At 35.2% G+C, this 22,114-nt stretch overlaps 1 protein-coding gene across 1 annotated transcript in view; it reads left to right on the forward strand.

The window, feature by feature from the left end:
- LOC118197653 (follistatin-related protein 5-like) overlaps positions 1-22,114 on the forward strand; it is a 299,939-nt gene that overhangs the window by 182,854 nt on the left and 94,971 nt on the right. The window contains exons 3-5 of the mRNA XM_085821454.1: positions 992-1,228; positions 10,101-10,421; positions 14,096-14,311. Of these exons, the coding sequence (XP_085677580.1) occupies positions 992-1,228; positions 10,101-10,421; positions 14,096-14,311 (774 nt within the window). The remainder of the gene's footprint in view (positions 1-991; positions 1,229-10,100; positions 10,422-14,095; positions 14,312-22,114) is intronic.

Here is a 22,114-nt window from a genome sequence, read left to right on the forward strand (position 1 = left end):
AAGCCATCTACCGCGCCTGTACATTTCGTAACAATATCCAATTTCAATGCTACTGTTAATCGTAAAATCTTCATCTGTTTGTCTTCCACCACACTTTAAATCATGTCATTCAACTGAACAGAAGTTAGCTTCATTTGATTCCTTCGTTTTCCGTGCACTTTAGGTTTGCTTCTTCCAAATCGGCTCTTGATCAAAAGCTAAATTACGTGAAATCATTTTTAAATCTGGAAAAAAATTGTCTTGCCATTTAAAAAAAGAGTCCGATTTTGTGTTCAAATACCTGTATTAGAACAGTGCTATATATAAGTCTAATATGTATCCTAAATCGTGCTTTCGAGACATGAAAAACGTAATTTGAATTTCATCAATCGACCCAGTAGAACGGGAGACATAGAACTGTCCCAATTTTTTCTTGCGTCGTGTAAACTATAGTTATTAATAATTTATTTTCATGATTATATATATTCCTATTGTATGCCATTCCGTAGAGTTAGCAGTGATTGCCTTGGACAGTACCATTAGACTCATTATTTTATTTGTAACGACATTGCACTTGCGATTAAACTCAGCATCTTTGTCTCATTATTTTATTTGTAACGACATTGCACTTGCGATTAAACTCAGCATCTTTGTCTCATTATTTTATTTGTAACGATATTGCACTTGCGATTAAACTCAGCATCTTTGTCTCATTATTTTATTTGTAACGACATTGCACTTGCGATTAAACTCAGCATCTTTGTCTCATTATTTTATTTGTAACGATATTGCACTTGCGATTAAACTCAGCATCTTTGTCTCATTATTTTATTTGTAACGACATTGCACTTGCGATTAAACTCAGCATCTTTGTCTCATTATTTTATTTATAACGATATTGCACTTGCGATTAAACTCAGCATCTTTGTCTCATTATTTTATTTGTAACGACATTGCACTTGCGATTAAACTCAGCATCTTTGTCTCATATTTTACAATTTCATGTTCACAGAAGTCCTTCCAAGTGGTAGTTGCAGTCGTTCTACATGCGGCCGGTGGCGGGAATGTGAGGTGAATTCAGAAGGGGAGGCCATCTGTACGTGTCACAAGTACTGCAAGAGGAGGAAGAAGCCCGTCTGTGGAACGGATGGACGCTACTACGCCAATCATTGTGAATTGCACAGGGAAGCCTGCCTCACAGACACGCCCATTGCCATCGATCACAAAAGACTGTGTCTCAAGAAGAGATGTGAGTATAATTTAGAAACATTGTACAGACAATCAGCTAAAAACATTACTATCGATCTTAGCTCTGTAAACTGATAGTTCTGTATTTTTATGTATTACGAAATTCGTACGCTTTCTTCAAAATGATAATGTTATTCCATTGATATTAATGCACTCGGCAGAAGCACTCTTCTCTATTTTTTAATTTTTTAACTAGAGAAGTTTTTTTTGGGGGGGGGACGAAACACACCAGACTTAATGGCAATGCCCGGAAGATCTCATTTCAAAATGTCAAGTAATATTGATATTATATTTATGTGTCTGTAAACAACCCCTTGCAAAAAATGTATACTTTACATAATTCCGTAAATTTAATGGAATGCTTTGCAACGGTTACTTATAAAAAGTCGCTTATTGAAAATATTTAAATATTTAACCTCGTAATTATCTGAATCTTGCTGAATTCGCGGCTCTGCCTAAGATCCTACTAAAACCCCACCATGTTTTTTTGAGTTTCTAAATATTGTTTTCCAATGGACGTGAGACCATTTAGTTTCATTAACCAACTGCATGCTGTTTTACTATTACATTCTTTTTTATTACTTTTATTGTTCTGCACACTATCGTAGTTAAAATCCTAATTTCTAGTTGGATTAACAAACTATGACTATGGTTCACTGTTCATCGTATCGGTGGTTATAAATTTAAATGAAATGTTAACAAAAAATGCGTACAATTTATTATTACCTACAAGGAAGTCATGTGGTGTCCGCATCGAGATTTTTCTTTTCTTTAATTTTTCAAGTTTCGTTCTTTTACTGTAAATTCCATATTCATGAACTCTGTGTCGTTATCTTGAGTAGAGTATTAAGTAAGGAGGAATTATTAGGTATGTGCAAATGTTCTATCCGCTTTTTAGTCAAAGAAAGAAAGCGTAGAATGCAAAAATGGGTTAATTAAGATAAAAATAAAGCAGCCAGTATTCCATGCAATTGCTTTTACTACGTATTACTTTTTTCCATCTAGTTGGTTGTAAGATTATTCAACACAGATACAATTCCCAAGAAACGTCTGGTGTTGCTGTTTTCACTTCCTCTACATCGTCGAATTTTTGGAGAAAGTGGGTATTCATTAAATGATCGTATGTGATGATGGGAGTATATTCTAGACCAGATAGGAGATATTCTGATTGGACTATATGCACTTGATATCTAACTAGATAATTAATAAATTCTTTCGGAGGATGAGGTCCTCTTTTCAAAATTAAGGATAAAGTTATCAGCTCATTTGGCATTAGGACAAAGTACCCATTTCTCATCTTCCATTAAAACTCATTCCCAAAATAGTTCACTTCCGTAGCGCAGAACCAAAGCAGCACAAGTACCGACTCACTTCTCTCGTCACATTGCAGAAAGCTGGTTGGAACTTGCTGTTTGAATTTCATGATGATCTCAGCTGTATTCATCCATCTTTAGTTCTGTGTACTGACAATACTTCTCTAGTTTGTGAACAGTTAGATGTGGTTAAGATTTAATGTATGGTCCAGGAATTCATCAGAAAGCCCTGATGAACACCGAGAACTTTACTGATCCGTATGCCATCTGTGTTCATCCGGAAAATTCTAAAATCAGCGGCGAACACACTTAAATTCCGTTGCAAACTGAGACGCCTTTTGTATTGTCTTTATGAGTTACGTACAATAAACAAATCTGATGTCCCCCTTATGAGTTATTCTGACAAAAACGGTGTATTTGTATGATTTACTACCCAGTCTCTTTACTCATTTTCATCTGGAAATGAATTATCTGCTCTCACTTTGTGGCAAGGCAAAAATACGTAAAACCGAAAATAAATATAATAAATTTTTTTAAAAAATTTTATAATTAAAATTACAGTTTCTACGCAAAAACAAGCAATTCAGCCAGCGTGCAAGAAGGCAGATGTTTCGGTGCACAAAACAGAAAGTTTACTTTGGGTCCCAATCGGCAAAAAGACACTTATTTAATTCACTTGTAGGGTTTATATTGATTTTAACTAACATTTATTTTAAGTTTAAGCTATCTTTCCTGTCAAGCCTTTACTTTCCCATGGAATTGCCAATGCCAGAGTATGTAAATCGTAGTAGAACGCGCAGAGTATTCAAATTTTTAGCAGAAGTAATTTTGAGTTAAATAGAAGGGAAACGAGATTGTAGGTGTGCTTCTTGAATCACGAGCATGAAGTTTGCTAGGTAGAAATTTAAGAACCGCACGTTTCGGCCTGTGTGCCTACTTCGGCATTTAGTTGAATCTTTCAATTTCTTAGTCAGAAAGTTTGCTGAATCTCAGCTGTATCTTAGAACGCGGTTAAGTTAGTCACGTTTATAGAGCCTCGTAGATAGTGACTTCGTTAGTTATGCATCCTGTCATTTATTTGTAGTTGTACTTTTCTATTTTTGTTTAACCGCCGGGTCGGCGTAGTTTGTGAGCGTCAAGTGAACGCAACTGTAATTTCTAAAGTGAAATAAAAAGGTATTAAACCCTTCTTACGAGTTTGTGTAATTTCCAGTTCATAGCAGTCACAACCGAAAGATAAGAAGAGCATAATTCCGTCATTTTTAAAGCAAAAACTGCAACTCTCTTAAAGCGCAGACGGTTTTTTTGAACACACCGGTGCAGCGTACGTTGCAGCGTATGGGCCTACGCAGCCAGAGGCCGAAGCATGTCCCTGCACTGATGGCACGTCATCACCAGCTGCGTCTGCAATGAGCGAAGAAAATTGGTATTGGACATTGGATGAATGGAATAAAGTTGCATGGTCCAACGAATCACGTTTTCTGGTACATCGCATCGACGAGCATGTGATAATACGCCGATTTCCAAACGAAACCCTGACTCCCCGATGCACAGTTGGACGGAGACAAGCCAGTGGTGGGAGCATTATGGTGTAGGCAATGTATTCATGGAGCACATTAGGGACCATAATGCCTATAGAACAATCTCTGACGTCTGTGAGCTACGGGAACATCGTTGCAGACCAGGTTCACCTGTTCATGACAAGAGCATTTCCGGCGGAGGATGGTGTTTACCACCATGTCATAAGGATCGAATCGTCAGGGAGTGGTTCAAGGAACATTCCATTGACTTTGAAGTCATGTCTTGGCCTCCAAATTCACCTGACATTAATCCAATAGAGCATTTGTGGTCCCACCTCGGAAACCAAATTCGTGCCGCCACGCTACCTCATCGCAATGTGCAGGAATCACAGAACCAGTTGATGAGCGCTTGGTACTAAGATACCTTCATACTACGTATCAGCACCTTGTGGAATCAATGCCACGCTGTGTGCTGGGAGTTTTGAGGGCTAAAGGTAGTCCTACATGTTATTAACGTGGTGGTCCTATTGTAATAGCTCTTCGGTATATTTTTTAACTTATGTGTAACGATTTGTTTTTCCGAGAAATAAACGTTTACCTGTTCTGATAAGATCTGCATTTTCATCCATTCTGAGTAAATACAACGGGCATTAATTAAGCATACTGCTACACATACATTTAGAGTAACTTTATTCGTATACTGGTTGCATAAAAAGATGCCCATCTTGCAGTGAAGAACACTTTTCAAATGTTTTGTTAAACTTGAGAATATTTTGAATCGTATTGTTACGAAATGTACCGCCGCGGTAAGATAGTTTCCCCGCAAAGCTGGTTTAGGGCTCCCAGAAAAAGGGAAGGCAGGGCTGCCATATTTGGCGGGATATCGCCCATTTGGCGTTATTTTGCGACAAAATTGGCGATATGCCATAGACGTGTGAAGAATCTTCTTTAACGAATTCTTACTGGTTTAGCCCAGAATGTTCTCGAACACAAGCCAAAAGCTATATAAACCCTGCTGGTATAAGGAGTCCATCGAGTTGATAGTCAGTCAGTAAGGGCCTAGTCGAATCAGCAAGCGAGTGTCTAGTGTAGTGCCGAGTTGGTCGTCGAGTGCATCGAGAAGGCTCTTAGTGTATAGCGAGTTAGTGCATCGTCGAGTTTCATCTTAGAGTATGTTGAGCTCCGAGGTACGACCGAACCGAGTCGGAAGCTGTATTCTAGCGTATCGTCGAGTGCACTGCGAGTTGTAGCGTGGAGAGTCTCGAGAGTATGTAGAGTTTCGAGAACAACCGAGCAGAGTCGGGAGCTATACTCTGGTGCTTTGCTGAGAAGCTGTCTTCACCGTTATAGCCTGAAGGCTGTGTCGCTAATTGTTTCAGCGTGTTTATAGTAGTTCTTCGACGACTGTAAAAGTGTTTTGGGAGCTGTCTTGAATAATACTGGTTAATAAATTGTGTTTTGATGCTTCATCAGGTGTTGTTGTTATTCACTCCAAATCCACGAACGCGTACGTACGAAAAAACGTAACAGTGTGTTATCCGTAAGGAGTAGTAAATTAATTATTTGAATTATCAATTACAAGAAACTTTATTTCTCTGAACAAAAGGTGAAAAACTCAACATTTCATTTAGAGTAGAGGAAAAAGAAAGGAAATATTTAAGATAGTTTAACCTGTTTAATAATGTACAATTTTAAAGCAAAAAAGTTAGTTTTCGTTACTTTCTTTTTATTTTGTACTCATTTAGGCAACGGTAATGGAACGTAAAAGATATGCTTGCCTTCTTTAAAATATTTAATGTTTGAAAATCTTTTCGGAAATTTAAAAAAAAATCTTTGTAAAAAATAATAAATATTTAATTCCAAGACAAAATGTATTTCAGAAAGAGTTCTTCTTTTAGTTATCAAATATTTATCCTTTAATGATGACGATGCAAGAAAAGTCAATTTCTACGTTTGGCCTTTTTTCCGATAAAGTTTCTTAGCACTTAAGAAACAAAATAATACATTTTTTCATTGCGTATGATATTTTGCGAAGTATCTCAAGCAATTTTATCTTTTATTTCAAGAATTTATAAAAAGTAAGTTTCTTTTGAAAGATTAATGCGATGAATAATTACTAATTAATGCTTATGACTTGTTATCAACCAAATTTCATTTTTTAAACTAAACTGTTTTTGTGATATTTGGCACAGCTACCTTTTAGGACGTTTTGACTAATTTTTCCGCCAATTATAAACCTAGTATTGAATTATAATAAGAAAGTGTGTGTCTTTGAAAATTTTTATCTGCTATTTCTTCAAATTCAAAAGCAATGCGTCAATATCTTCTATCAGTAATAAGGATTTGATAAAACAAATGCACAGTTACAGCAGTTGCTTGTTCATTATTTATACATCTATGCAAATAAGCTAAAAAAAACATGAAAGCTTTCAGATTTTAAATTGCGCCCAAAAGGGCCTTTTTTAAATATTTTATGTGTTACCTTTATTTATTAAATACATATTCTTCGCAATTAAACCACATAAAATTCAATACACCAGCAGTATCACAAAATATTTGAAAAGAGTATATCCTTAAAACTCTCGATAAAGTATTTCTGTACAGTGTTGCCATTGCTCGCTCTATAAAAAGTGCACGGCGAAAGCTGGTTTCAAAAGGAAACCTTTAATTGGACACCTACATCAGAATATGTCTTCATTTGTTCTAAACTGATCTATTTATACTATTTTTACTTCCTTGTACGAAGTAAAGAAAGTATTGTATTCACGAAACATTCCGGTTATCATATTTAAATGGATTTAAAATGGAGTAAGAATAGATTATTTTCTTGGCGTCTGTACGTACGTACGTATGATTGTATGTATATATCTCGCGTAACTCAAAAACGAGTAGCCACAGAACGTTGAAATTTTGTATATAGGACTGCTACAGAATGTACTTGTGCACCTCCCTTTTTGGTTGCAATTGGCTGCACCAGTTGTAAAAAAGTATACTGTTATTGTGGTATAGTGCTTTAGTTTGTGATGTAATTTCAATTAGCCCACAGAAGTGGCAAAATACAGACTACGTTCGACACGCAAATTTTGGGAAATAGTACAAATAAATCCATTTTTGTTGTTATTTAGCAGACTATTACTTAAAATCATAGAAACAGGTGGTAAACATATAATCAAATTATAATTTTTGGATTTTGGATATTTCTTACATTTTGGGTTAAAAATGTGTTAGATTTCAGGATTACTGGATATGTTCCCACAAAATATATTTATCGATATTTAATTTTTTAGTCATTTATATTTACTAATGTGTAAGAAATTAAATAGACTTAAAATTTAAGTGATAAAATAAAATGTCAGTTTATACCTGTTTTGAGTACTATTTTTCGAGAATTTTTTTTTTCTTTCCACGTACAAAATTGTCTAAAAAATTTGTAGATTGGGATATAGACTTGAACTTTTAGTCCATTTAATTGCTAATATTTCATAAAATTACTACAGTAATATTTTTAGTTAATTTTTCTAGAAACAGAAAAATTAAAAATATAGTTTTAAAGTAATGCAAACATAAACAGCTTGAAGGAGAAAGAAAGGAAGGAATTGAAGGAAGAAGTATGTTGCCAAGTATGAAAATATATTCGAAAACTAAGCTTGTTTCCGATCACTTAATAACAAATTGAAAATTTCAGAATCATCTTTTCGGCCTCACCTAAAGTTTTCAAATGGAAAATTCTCATTGAAAGGTTATTTAGAGTAGTCTGTATACCTTTACACATCGACTTCCGGTTTCTTAAACAGAAACTTCCGGTACAAGGCGTAGAACAAGAAAAGCAATAATTCTGCTCCTAAGAAACGTAGAGACAAAATAATGATACTTTTCGGAAGCTTAATTTATAAGCTATAAAATAAAATAATAAAAATATTTTGAAAAATTTTAGCAAAATTGAAGCTTAGAACGTAGTCAGATACGTTTATAAATTCCATTTGAATTTGAATTTGATTTTTTTTCTTACAATTAGAGAGCTGTTTTGTGCGATAATTCACCAAGAGGTTATTCTCTGTCCAAGGTTTCCTTTCGGCTTTTCTGTGATGTTTAATTGTTTATTTAGATGTGGGCTAACAGATGGCGTTAGTTGTCCACATTTTTGCCAAATATACAAGAATACGTAATGTAGCATTTTGCGCGCCCTTTTCAGATCTCAAAGATGTTCGGCAGGAAGCGTTTTTCGAGTGATATAACCTATATTCCTGACGGTATTTCCGACACTGATAGTAGTTCTGAGTCTGATTTCAAGTATATTGAAGATAGTTATAGCGAAACTGATGGGAATTTCTCGGGTTCCTCTGCAGATAGTGATGAATCTGAAAATTCAGTTTCTATTGAAAACGTTCGATATACAAAATATTCCATTATGCAAATATTTTATTAGTATATATGTTTTACCTTTGTATTTTATAAAATAAATCATAATTTAACCAATATTAATTTTCAAAATTTTCCATTTATATCATTACTCTTCAATTTCAGTAATCTGACAACCTTCTTCTATGATCTTATTCTATATTGAAAAAATCTGAAGTGTACACCACATGACTTCCTTGTACGGAATATTAAATTATACGCATTTTTTCTTGCATTTTATTTAAACTTATTAGATTGAATTAAACCTACTTCGCCGACAGCGCATAAACCACAATAGAATAAATGCATTCTTTAAAATTCACTTTGTTTACCATAGCGACACTCTGGCGCTAGGTTTACTTAACAGTATTATATTTCCTTCATATTATAAGTCAGAATGCACAAAATTTATATCATTTAAAGAATTATCTAATCGCTGCCACGTGTTCTATTCACTATACTATACTAGCTTTAGTTAGAACTATGTATAAAAAAAATTAAGCAAACAAAACGAAAAAGAAACAGTTTTTCACAGACGATTGAGTATTTCTCATTCAATTAATTCAGTTTTCACTTCGCGACAAGGCAAAAATACATAAAAACTCAAAATATCTATATTAAAAATTACGAAGTAAATCTCAAACGCTTATTTCCTCGAAAAAATTCCAGAAAGGATAAAGCAGGATTTAAATAATAAATGAAGGCGTTATCTTTGTTGTTGCGAGGCTAAGTTTCTCCAGATTGGCAACAAATCCGCTACTCAGCTGTTTCAAATGTAAACAAGAGCAATGGCCGCCATCAAATTAGGCTTAGCGGCACTTAAACGATTTTAAAATTGTTGATAATTCTAAAAATATTGCATACAGATTTACTAAAGGCATAAAACCCTTAACCGGAAGATAAAAACAACATAATCATTTTTAAAGCAAAAAATGTACAATTTACAAACATATAAGAGTAACGAAACTGAGATTACGGAGCCGGGTAACAGAGTGGATATATTTATAAATATATTTATATACGTTTGACGCGGCCGATTGAAACCAAAATACGAGGTGCACATCTACATGTTATAGTAGTCTTATATACAAAATTTCAACGTTCTGAGGCTACTCGTTTTTGAGTTATGCGAGATACGTACGTGCATACGTTCGTACGGACGCCACGAAAAATTCTCTTCAGAATTTATTTTAAAGCATTTTTTTTTTTTTTTTTTTTTTTTTTTTTGAAAAGAGTCTTTTATTCTGTCCTTACGTACAGATATCACGCAAAAACATCGTTAAATTGCATTCGAAAGCGGTCAAAGTGGATATTTTCGTTGAAATATGCTGCCTGAAACTTTTCGCGATTACAATACTTCCTTTTTACTTCGTACAAGGAAGTAAAAAAAAACGCTTTTACAAAAAAAAATTTTATATTTTAACTCTAAAATGCATGTAGATTTGTAATATGTAATAAAACAAATACGCAATTTTTGAACCTATTTTGATTCAAAAAAACGTACGCAGTGAGAGGGCTAATATCATTTTCTAGGTTAGCCATTAGACTGAGTATTCATCTTAATTTAATTTTCAAACAATTAAGTGATGAAAATTTGCAAAGCAACTTTCATAACTTTTGAATTAACAATTTTTGCTTTTAGTTCTTGAAACGACAACTACTGATATTGAAACCTCGGCTGATGATCTCTCTACCAACACCTCCCCTACAATTACAACCACTGCCACAGACCGCCGCACAGACGAGACTTCTTCCTGGACCAATCTCCCACAGCCCGAACCCCGCACCATCAGCTCGTCCAATCCAGGTAGCACGAGCTTCCCAGTGACTACTTTGGCAGACCACGTCGACGTCGGATCTGAACTACCTCCGCAAAGGGAATGTAGCCAGCAGGAATATGATTTCATGAAAGAGAATCTACTTCTATTCAACAATGCTAAACTGTCGGATACTAAAAAACCAGGTAAGCTGAATCATATCGAAACAGCATTCGTATGTGAACAAATGCTTAATCTGGTATTTCTGACAAACAAAGCGCCACAAGGCGACAAATGTAAATGTCTGCTCGAACCCCAATGATATAGACAGCTTCCTGAAAAAACTTAGTTACTTTATTAAATACAGAACACATGCAAAAAGCAAAGACACGTACAGAAATTCGCAAATAAGAATGCGGCTAATCTTTGGAATATGGTAACAGGTAGTTTGGCGACATTTTGGTAAGGCGATAAAGATTACTAGCTAGGACTTTATCAGTGTACATGGATAAAGTCAAGAGTGTGCGCAGTGCCATTTTTGTGCAATTCTGGGATGTTTTTTAAGTGAAAATATGTCGACGTGTACATGGATACCGTGTAAGTGGAATTCTTATAAACGCGCAAGCAGTGGGCGATTCTGCACTTTTTCCCAATTTCGCACCTAATATTCGTCATGATTAAGCTCTTTTGTTCCATAAAAGTTCTAGCATAAGCGTAATTCGGCTAGCAGATTGCTGGAAAAAAATGTTGAGTTTACTTCGTGAAAACAAAATGGCATCCAAACAAAAATTAGCAGGTTGCTGTAGCAGGGTTGGTCGCCAAAAAATGGCCAAGTTACCATAATCCAAAGATTAACCAAAAACAGTAAAATTTTGGATTAGAACCATTACAATCAGGTCAGTGTGTTTACAAGGTAAAAATATCTCAAGGTGAGTTAATTCTAATTTTATATGTAGATCATTTAATGATAGCAATAAATAGCTATGATTTATATGTTGAACTTAAAGATTATCTTGCTAAAGTATGTCATGTCAAGGCAGACTTCATTATTGTCTTGGAGTTGAATTTAATCAAGATGTAAATAATAAGTTCTGCTAGTTTATCTCAGCTGAAATATGTTAACATTTTATAAATGTTTACAGCGCAAGGATGCAAAACTAGTGGCAGCTCCATTAGTTTCTAGTGTAAAATTAAGTAAAGAAATGTGTCCTTCTGAAAGTGAAATGGAAGAAATGAGCCACTGTCTAACTGGTTCACTTATGTACTTTCTGTATTTGCTAGACCGTATACAGTACAAAGTCTTTAATCCGGAATGATCTATAATCCGGACGTCCATTATCCGGAATGATCTATAATACAGACTTCAAAACTACAAACTTTCTGCGCATACGTAGCATTTACGCATGCGCATAATACCTTTACGCATGCGCGTTTAATGTATAACAGATGGTATAAGCTAGGCCAAAATTATCTAATTATCTATTTCAGTTAATGTTGCAGATTGCGTTGTTCCTTAGCCTTATAATTGGCGCGCTATTAACTGGAAGTTGATCTGTCAGCACTATCCTCATCTTCAGAGCAGATGTTTTTTATTTTATTCGGCTTATAATTCCTTACTAAATGTAGTATTTCATCTCGATGTACTCCGTCTTTGATATGCTGCAGCAGGGTTGGTCGCCAAATTTTCGCAAAAAATCGCCAAGTTACCATAATCCGAAGATTAACCAAGAATACTCACAATTATTACAGTCGAATTATTTCTTAGTAGCAGTTACCAGAATTAGACCAATGTAAACTCTTTATTTCAGAAATAAATAATCTGAATCGGTATCATAAAAGGAATGCACAAATTTTCAAAAAAAAATCCGAGGTTGTAAATCTTTATTTCTTTTTGCAACAGAATATTCCTTTATAGCACCATACGGCAGTTTTCCAGTGTTATTGAGCTCTCGTATATTCTTTGGGAGCATACATTCTTAAACCCTATGTTGAAGACTAAGTAGCGAATTCTCGCTATGTCTTTAAGAATAAATACTGCAGATAAAAGGTTTAAATAGCCTTTTTATTTAAATCTAAATTAAAACAGGTGCACGTACCACTGGTTGAGAAGCGCTGTTCCAGACTACAGTCTAAGTCTGCATCGTGATTTCCGTGATAAAAACGCTTTATTATTGTTCATTTATTGTTTTGTTTATTGTTACTACAGATGTATATAAACACACTGCAATTAATTTTTGCGTCAGCAGAATTTTTCTTGTTGCCATTAGAAAGAGTGCTTAACTTTTTCAGATATTCCATGTAGAAGAAATGATTGACGGTTTTTCCCTTTAGAATTAATAAAATGTTGCTTATTTTGCTCTTAGAAATTTTAATACCGTGCATTTCAGAACTTTTTTGAATTTGGAAAGCGCAAAAATCAATCCATAGCTTGTTTGCATGTGACATTTTGAACGTAAAAATAAATTTAGAAGTAGCAGACAATATTTCTCATTTCAAGTAATAAGTTGTTGCCAGAAATGTTTATTCCAAAACATTTGCTTTTTTTAAATTCTTTTTTGAAAGCATTCTAAAAATTTGTAAAACACGAATTTACATAACAGGACTTTTAGAAGCCTAATGAATCATATATAGGAGGATTATCAGTATGTAAAATAAAAATACTATTTATATTCAAGATATCGGTGTTCGTAATACATAAATGCTTGTTGCTTCTTCGAAGATTCCTGTAGAGTGCATACAAATGTCCTTTTTCATCATTGTGACTAATATTTTAGATATTTATTAAATATTTATAATTCATGTAAGTATTAGCATGTAAATAAACCCATGAATTAGGGAAACATACTATCTCATAGTTCTGAACTTCCATTCTTTATCATTTAATTAAGGCTTTTGTTTACGGTATCATATTCTGTTACTTTCTAAGAACAAAGGGAATGATATTTTCACTAAATCATCTTGCGCATGACATTTTTTAAAGTCGTACGAAGTAAGAAATTAGCTGTAACAAAAATATTGAATTCTTGACGGTTATTATAATATTTTATATTTTTGGCGCCCAACAGTTGCGCATGAACAATTTTTTTGATTTAGAATGCGGTGTTTTTTCGTGTTAGTGAAAAATTATTCCTCGGCACTGAACGTGGCAAGATAAACGTTCAGAATACTTGTGAATGTGCTTCACCAGGAAAGTGAGTTACTAAATTAGGATTAAACCATTTGAATACTGCGCAGGTAAGAGAATAAAATTATTTTTGTTGTTATTATGGCAGACGATATTGTTAAATTGAAAGCTACTAGAAAAACTATGAGACAAGCTACTTCTAAAATAATAAATGTTGTAGAACCTGAAATTACAAGACATTTGGAATAAAAATATGGTAGAAAAAAGTGTGTTTTTACTTACTTCTAAACAGTCTGCGTTGAAAGAAATTAATGAAAAAATATTGTATTGTTTTAAAGGGGATGAGTCTGAAATTGAGAAAGAATGTAATACTGTGTTAGAGTATGATGAAAAAAAATCAGTTTATGTATTTTTAGGGCTAAAAAGAAACTTAATTTAAATTTTCAGATAGTGAGCATTAAAAATGAATCGCCTGGTAACCATACTGCTGCCGTTAAGGTCGAAAACAAAACTAACATTCGGTTATTTTTCGAATTTTATAATGCTTTGGAAAATGCTATTGGTAATAATAATGAGTTAACAAAGGTCGAGAAGTTTACCTATCTTAAATCCTTACTCAGATCCTTACAGAAAATCCAGAATATTGCTTCAGTTTTAAAACTGAATTATGTGGCATTAAATAATATATTCTTTAAAGTATTGCTTGAAATTTGTTGGTCTGTAATGTATCGTTTCTGAAATGATGTTTATGCACAGGTAACGAGTACCTCGTCAGTATTATGTTCTCGCACTATGATCAAAACAACAATGGACAGCTGGAGGCTGAAGAACTTTGGCAAGCAGCAGAGAAAGACCACTTAGGACAATTATCTTCTTCTTGCATTCTGGCAGACATGCTGCTCTTTGATGACACAGATCGAGATGGAACGATGACCATCAATGAATTCTATCTCGCATTCAGTAAGTTGGACAGTAAGTGTTAAACCCCTCCCCTTCTCACCCTTCGTCTTCTAATCGGGTTGTTTTGCATGTGCATATTCCTAATTCCTGTAGAAACCCTCTTCGTGAATGGTAGAAAATTGTTGAATCTTATATATGTGATAAAGACACAATTTTGGAAGCACTAATGTAAGAACACTAAGATGTACAAGCGTAGCAATGTTGCTTAGGTAGACACTTCATCCACATTAAAGACGAACAAGGTCGAGCCGGATTAATTTCATTTTTTTATTTAAATTCACATTTGTGGCCACAATTCACTTGGCACTCAAATCGTTCCTATTTCCAGAACATTTACAATCTTGATACTTTGGCGATCATAGCAGCACATAGATGATTGCATCAGCGTCTTGCCAGGATAAAAACGTAAGCGAAAAGAGAGTGTCACAGTATTAATGCAGAGGAAGAAGGGAGGTTTCAATTCGAGTTAAAAGTTTTGGTTTACAGTTATTTTGATTGGGCAAGAGATATCTGCATTAAGCGGTACGTAAGATCGTATGATTACTTTGAATGACGCAATTTAGACTTCTAGCGTTATTTTTAAGATAGAGGAAGAAAGTCCCCAAATTAAATAAAAGATAAAAGAGGTTAGAGACAATTGAAATTTAGAAGTTTGCTTCCATATTGTTTATCTTACATGTGTATATATACAGGGTGAATCTGAACAAGAGGGCAGATTTTTAGGGGGATAGAAGGCAGCTATAAGAGCAATATTCGTCATAGAATGTACCGTCGGAACGCAAAAGGCGAGCCGCTGCGTGGCATTGTAAATAAGTGGTATAAAAAGTGTCGGTTCTCGCACCCAACGGCATTTTCTACAGTGGATTGCCAAGAAGATTCCTGGTTATACGAACCACGAAATTTCCAGGGCGATGGACTGGTCGTGGTGGTTCCATAGCTTGGCCACCAAGCTCACTGGCTCTCTCGTGTTTGGTTTTTTCCTGTGGGGTCATATGAAAAGCATAATCTTTGAGTTCCCCATTGAAACCAATATGGATCTAGTCGCCAGAATCGCCGTTGTTGCCAGCGATATTCGGGAAATGTCTGCTGTCGTTGCAAATGTGCGTCAATCCCCTGTCCCGCAGGTGTGAAGCCTACAGGACAGCTGGTGACAGTCTTTCACAGTCAAACAGATAGTGATCTGGGTCACCAGTACTGCCACAAATACGTTAGTCACTGTCTCTTAGGCGAAATCTGTGAAGATAGGACATATATGAGCCATGCCCTGTCAGATACTGTGTGAGGTGCGAAGAACTGCTATTTAAATTGTGGTTAACTTTTGGTTGGAAATCATACAGTCTTCTGCCTGTGGTGCTTGTCTGTTTGACTGCTCGCACACAGGGAATTCACATTTAAAAAGACCAACTACAATCAATATGCCAGCATGGTTCAAGAACACAATTAAGAATAAATATGCGCTCAGCCGCATTAGAGACTGCACGACCATTGCTAAAAGCATTGCTGACAACCTGGAGTGACTTCTTTTCTTCTTTTGCCGTCAGCAGCCTGCTCCGTACATATACTAATTTACTTAATGTCTTGTTTTTTCTTTCCTGTTTTTAATTATACAGTCAAAAGTCGTTAATTCGGACACCCATAATCCAGAATGATCTATAATCCGGACCTCAAAGTTAAAAACTTTCTGCGCATGCGCCGCGTCGGCACATGCGCACAGGCGTTTTACGCGTGCGCGTAAGACCTTGACTACTGCGCATATGCGTGTGCACAAGTGCAGAATACGTTTTCGCCTGCGTGTTTAATGTATAACGGATGGTGTAAGCTAAAATTATCTAATTATCTATTTCAGTTAATGTTAATGATTGCGTTGTTCCTTAATCTTCGAATTGGATCCCGCTTATTATTTTTTGCAGACTGTAAGAGCAATTTTATAAAAGTAAACTTGAACTTTCGATTATGTCAAATAAAATTTCCGATGCTGGAACTTCCAAAGGATCTACAAAACGAAAGTATGTTTCGATGTCCAACAAACAAAAAGTGGAATTGCTGCAAAAAATGGATAAAGACATGAAGAATGTGACAGAGAGGTTAGTGAAAACGAAAAAATTTCGATTGACAAGTTAGTCGGTATTCTCGGCATAGCAATTAACGGGACTTGAACAGCGGAACTTTGTAACTGAACAAGAAATTATGTCTGTTTATAGAATTAAAGAGAAAGTATTATCACATAAAACGAAGCAACTTAAACAACTTACATTGAAAGAAATGTTTAATAAAGTAAACAAATAAATATTAAGCTTTTTTTTTTTTTTTTTTTTTTTTTTTTTTTTTTTTTTTTTGTAAATTTCGATAGCCTTTAGATCATAATTGTTCGTTATTCATAAATTACGGTTTCATATTTTTAATTTTAGAATTTCTGCATGCCATCTTACGAGATTTAAACTTATGATCTATAATCCGGAAAAATCGATAATCCGGAATCGCCGAAGTCCCGACGAGTCCGGATTAACGACTTTTGACTGTATTTAGTATTATGATTAATCCAGAACACTCATTTAAATGTATTCCACAATTTGTAATGTATTTACCTGATTTTTATACCACATCCTTAATATAACTGTATGCCTAACATGTACGATAATAGTGAAAAGTGTTTCGCTTAGTCTCAGCAGTCCCCACCATGCACCTTCTTTCCATGTTCTGGTCTTTACTTCAATGTACCTCGTTTCGTGGCCAAATCCCGGAGGACACAGTTCTAAGCTCTTTATTTATGTTTATTCGTGTATTTATTTTTAATTCCATCGACGGGATCCAACAGGCTGAAAAGCACCTAACCCAGTGGGCCAGCTGTTCCGTCGATGGTGAAAAGAAAAGTCTTTGACAGTCTTTTGAGCAATTTCCATGAACGTGTTCTGTTAATAAAATGTTTTATGAAGTATCTTCTCCCGTTCTTGTGTTAATTCTTTAAATGTGACAGTGGAAAACTACCCTTTGTCTTCTCCCCGCTTGCGTTCCAACCATATATGCTGTGACGAATATTGCTCGTATACCTTCTATCACCCCCTAAAGTTTTACCCTCTTGTTCAGATTCACCCTATATATATATCCATTTTGGAGTGAAACTCGTTTAATACTAATGATCATTATCATTTTGCTGTGCTTTTAATTAAGCTACCAGATTTTCCAAAGAGCTGTTTTGTGTATGTTTCGTGTAATTTATTAGAAAAGTAAATGGGATATAAATTTTGTTGCAGCCTTTAACTTTTGACATTGCAACATGCTTGCATTTGCAAATTTATGCTAGTTGTTAATTTGTAAAAGTTGAAGACTGAATAATGAACACGTACAAAAATATTTTACCTTCAAGGATTAATACACAGAGCCAAATAATTAAAGGCAATATTTCAGTAAATTTAAGCATTCCTTTAGCACAGATACTTCTGTTTAGACAGTAAGGCAAGGCTCCTATGAGAAGCTAGAATGTCTGTGGAGTTATTCTAATCCATCACGGTAGTTCTAGAATGATTGATCCGATGAAACTCTACGCAATAAGGGTGAGAAATTAAATTTTATAAATCAGCTTTGCTAAATTTGTCGTGTCCACAAAAATTTTGAAATTAGTTATTTTACAGTGCTTCTACAGATAGGCGATTGGATTTGTTCTTGAAAACGGAAATGCCAGTTTAAGTTTAGAGAATGATCATCCAACTTTCTATAACTTGTAAATTTGTGTGGGGCTGCGATAATCAGTTGGAAGAAGCCATCATATTTTCGGTAATGCTGTTGGTTTTAATGGGAAACATATTGTTATCGGAAGAAGTAATGCATCAAGTACTTGAAGCGTGTATAAACCGCACTTTTTTACACAAGAAAGCAGATGCAAATCAATCATGCAGTTTATATACTCGATGATTAAAAACAGGTACTTATAAACACATAGCAACGCAACAGTATGTACTTAACGATTGGTTGGATGAATTTGTTGACCACGAATTTGAACCAATTTGTTGGCTGAACGTTGTATAAAATATACAAGGTTAGTTGTGGTTAGAGATCATTTGAAGGAAAATGTCGAGTAAACGATTTACCAGTCATGCACATTTTAAACTGCAAGTTATCCGATTCTCTGAAGACAATAGGAAATGAGGAACAGCACGTCCTTTCAGCCTGGAGGAATCCAACGTACGAAGGCAGAAAAGAAGAAAAGTGAACTTTTAAGAAACAAGCAGCAAGAAGAGGGCGTTTGGTGGGAAAGCAAGTTAAGTATCTGCAGTTGGAAGATGCTCGTAGAGAACTCTGCGAAGCTACTGGCTAGGATCTGTACCTAGGCAGTCTCGGCCACGGGGGATAAAATTTATGAACTTGGTGGTTTAAAAGGCCCTGGGAAAGGTCATTTATTGGCCGGCCTCGGGGTCTGGCACGTCCTAGCGCGGCGTGGTTCTAGTAGCCCGGGCGGTAGCGTTCCCAGATTCGCTGGGTAATGTCCCGCTGCGACAGGCAGTCCGAGCGACTGGTAGGTAAAGGTAAAAGTATGGGGGACACCAGCGATGTACCATAGGTCAACTGGTAATGCCTTCCATACTAACTCTTTGAAAAAAAGGGGGTGTGAATTGCAAATTTTATAAGAATTTGCATACACTGAAGCTTTCCAAAAGGTCTAGAGTTTGCCTATTATGGTACATCGTGCAATCTCACAGTACGCCCCGCATCCTACGCGACTGGTAGGTAGCAAATCAAATGACCAGTGCTGCCTGGGAAATCCCAGGTGGTGCGCCTCTCTCTCTGAGGGGCCAGAGGGGAGGTTGAACCTCCGCGCCTGGTTCTGAGGAGTGGGGGGGGGAGGACTTGTAGTGCGATTTCGTTCACGAGGCAAGGAAGCCTATAAATAGTTAGTTAGTTGGAAGATGCTATTTTATCGTATGGTGAAGGAGAAAAGAACTTCTGATTTTGTTGTAACTGTTGATATGATACACTTCCAAACTCGTGAAGAAGCTAATCGGATGAAAACAAGCCGCTGCGAAGTGGTGTGCACAATTTATACGTGGGAATGGTTTGTTATTACGTGTTAGGACAACATTTGCATAAAACCTTCCGGCAGACTTTGACAACGAAATTTTGCAATTTCCGAGATACTTTATTCTCAAGCGACAATCTTATGGGTATACGTTATGTGAAATCGATAATGCAGATCAAATACTCATTCACTGGGACATGCCAGCATGTCTATTTTAGTACAGTTGTACCAAACGGCAGAAATCAAGACTGCTGGTGGTGCGAAGCACGATGTACAGTTATGCTGAATATTCTGGCAGATGGGAAGAAACATCATGTACGGTGGTACGTGATGTTAAAGCGAAGGACTGTACTCAATGACATATTTTCAAATATTTTTGTGCATGCACAGGAAAAGGGCTGGAGTTAATAGAATCTCTATTAAACAGGTTAGAAAATAGTTTTGAATAGAAGATCCGATGGTTTGCTGAAACCTAAGAATTTGGTAGTTTGGGACAGCTTCCGGTGTGAAGGTATATTAAGTTAATTAAAAATTGATGTAGCTGTGGTTCCTAGAGGTCTAACATTCATGCTCTAGCCCTTTGATATTACTGTCAATCGATCCTTTAAAAGTTCATTCCGGAGACTTTAATAATAGTTGGATGAGTACAGAAAACCATGACCTTACTTCAAAATGAAGAATAAAATGTTTGGTATGTATATAAATATATAAATGGGTTCTGGCAACCTTGAAAAAGTATCAGTCCTGAAACAACGGTTAAGAGACGTAAGTATTTTTGAGATGTGAAACATGCAGTGCTTTAGATAACTCTGAGGATGACATACTGTGGGTTATTGATACCAGCAATAGTGTTACAGCTAATGCAGGCAATTACTCTGGTGATACCGTCAGTGACTGTGAATAAACACAGAAACATGGTTTTTTTTTAATCGATGATAGAAAGTTTGTCTCATTGGTTAAGATTGGTTAAGATCTAATTGGTTAAGATTCTGATTTCTTCGAGTCTACCAGTAAATTTAAACCAAACCAGCTGATCCATCCCACGAGGATAGTGAATATCCACAAGAAGAACTCGATCCGTCGTCACTACTAATGGGCTCTGCTGTCGCTTACACGCCATTAGAATCTTGACTTCATTGGTGAAAATACATTTTCCGATAAATTAGTGTTCGATTTACATAATTCAATTCTGCGGTATTTTCCCAAATGTCGGATTTTATATCATAGTCAGCAGCAAAATATGTCTTAGATTGCAGTTTGTTTTGAAATATTCAAACGATTGAAATCCGTTCCATTGCAAATCTGATGGATAACAGAAAACCACACTTGAAATTGCTGCCATCATATTCGTTTGCTTACGGATATCAAAATATTGTTCAGTAAATTAGAGTAAGCAGATCTTTTGTGCTAGTTCTTCTCAAAGTAAAATTATTTATCAAAAGTGGAATTCCATTGTATGTCCAGAAGTGCCTGTAATTAATTTTCTGCTGAGTTGCCAAGAATCTAACAGCGATTTTTCATCGTAATAGGTTCTTTTTGAACAAGGTTTTAAAGTGTCTTTCTTAAAATATTTGTTTTTACATTTTTCTTATTTTCAGTGCATTGTGCTCGAATATAAACAATACTAATTGCCAGCATCGAATTCCGAAACCCAAACTATTCACGATGGGTAAAATCAATCTTTTTTACCAAAAGGAAAAATAGTGTAGTGACCATCGATCGACAATATTTTCTTTTAATTAAAAGAAAACAGTACGTTCTCGAAAAGGTAGAAGGTAGTTCTTCTACATTGGCAACTTCCTTAATTAGCGCGAAGATAAATGCATGGATGAAGAAAAAGAATTAAACAATAAAACGACTCAGGAAAAAAAATGTATTAAATGCATACATTTCTCTTTGTGCAAAGTCAAGATTGGAGAGATTTTCATTAAATATAATGCGGAAGAGATTTTAATGATCAGAAATTGCAAAAGGCAAGTTTTTCATTTCCCCCCCGTCCCGTAAGCAAATATATATCCTTCCTAACTGTTTAGAAGGGCTTTTTTATCCCATCAATTCCAGAAATTTTTTTCTGTCCCTTCCCTTTTTTTTCCCTTGTTGTTGTTTTTATTGTGGTGGTGAATGTTAGCCCTTAAAATTGCAGCGGTGAAGAAGGGAAGGAGAAGGGAAAAAAAAAAAAAAAAAAAAAAAAAGAATTTTTCTACCAAAAAGTTTTTAATCGTAGTTACTTTAGTTGTTAATAGCTTTTATGTAGTTCGCAACAGCACTGCGATTTCTTCGGAAGCCTCGTAACATAAAAACTCAAGTAAGAAATAATTTTTTTAAAAAAAAGCTCGCGCGTTTAATATGCTTCAAGTGTTTTAATTATAGTCAATAACTTCGAAAGCAAATTTAAAACATGTATCAGAAAGTCTTTCTTTACACGAAGGTGTTAAAAATAATGCATTTTTTAAAACTGTTTTGGAAAGTTTGATAGTTTGGTATGTTTTCTGCGCATAGTGGAAGGGAAAAAGTAGTTAACTTATCGAGTATTTAAAATCAGAAATGGTATTTCTTGTCGCAGAAATGTTTTTCAAATGTTTAAAGAAAAACTGTTGCGTAGAAAGTTTTATGTAATCAGACAATTAAATTTTTCGTTCGTATTTTTGTTTAGCAGTACAGCAAGCAGAATATAAGAATAAAAAGCGTTTTTACATCCTTGTCCGAAGTAAAAAGGAAGTATTGTAATCGCGAAAAGCTTCAGGCAGCATATTTCAACGAAAATATCCACTTTGACCGCTTTCGAATGCAATTTAACGATGTTT

Source organism: Stegodyphus dumicola, chromosome 7 (assembly GCF_044657685.1).
Source record: "Stegodyphus dumicola isolate Sdum_Otavi_A_Nest chromosome 7, ASM4465768v1".
Lineage (NCBI taxonomy): Eukaryota > Metazoa > Arthropoda > Arachnida > Araneae > Eresidae > Stegodyphus > Stegodyphus dumicola.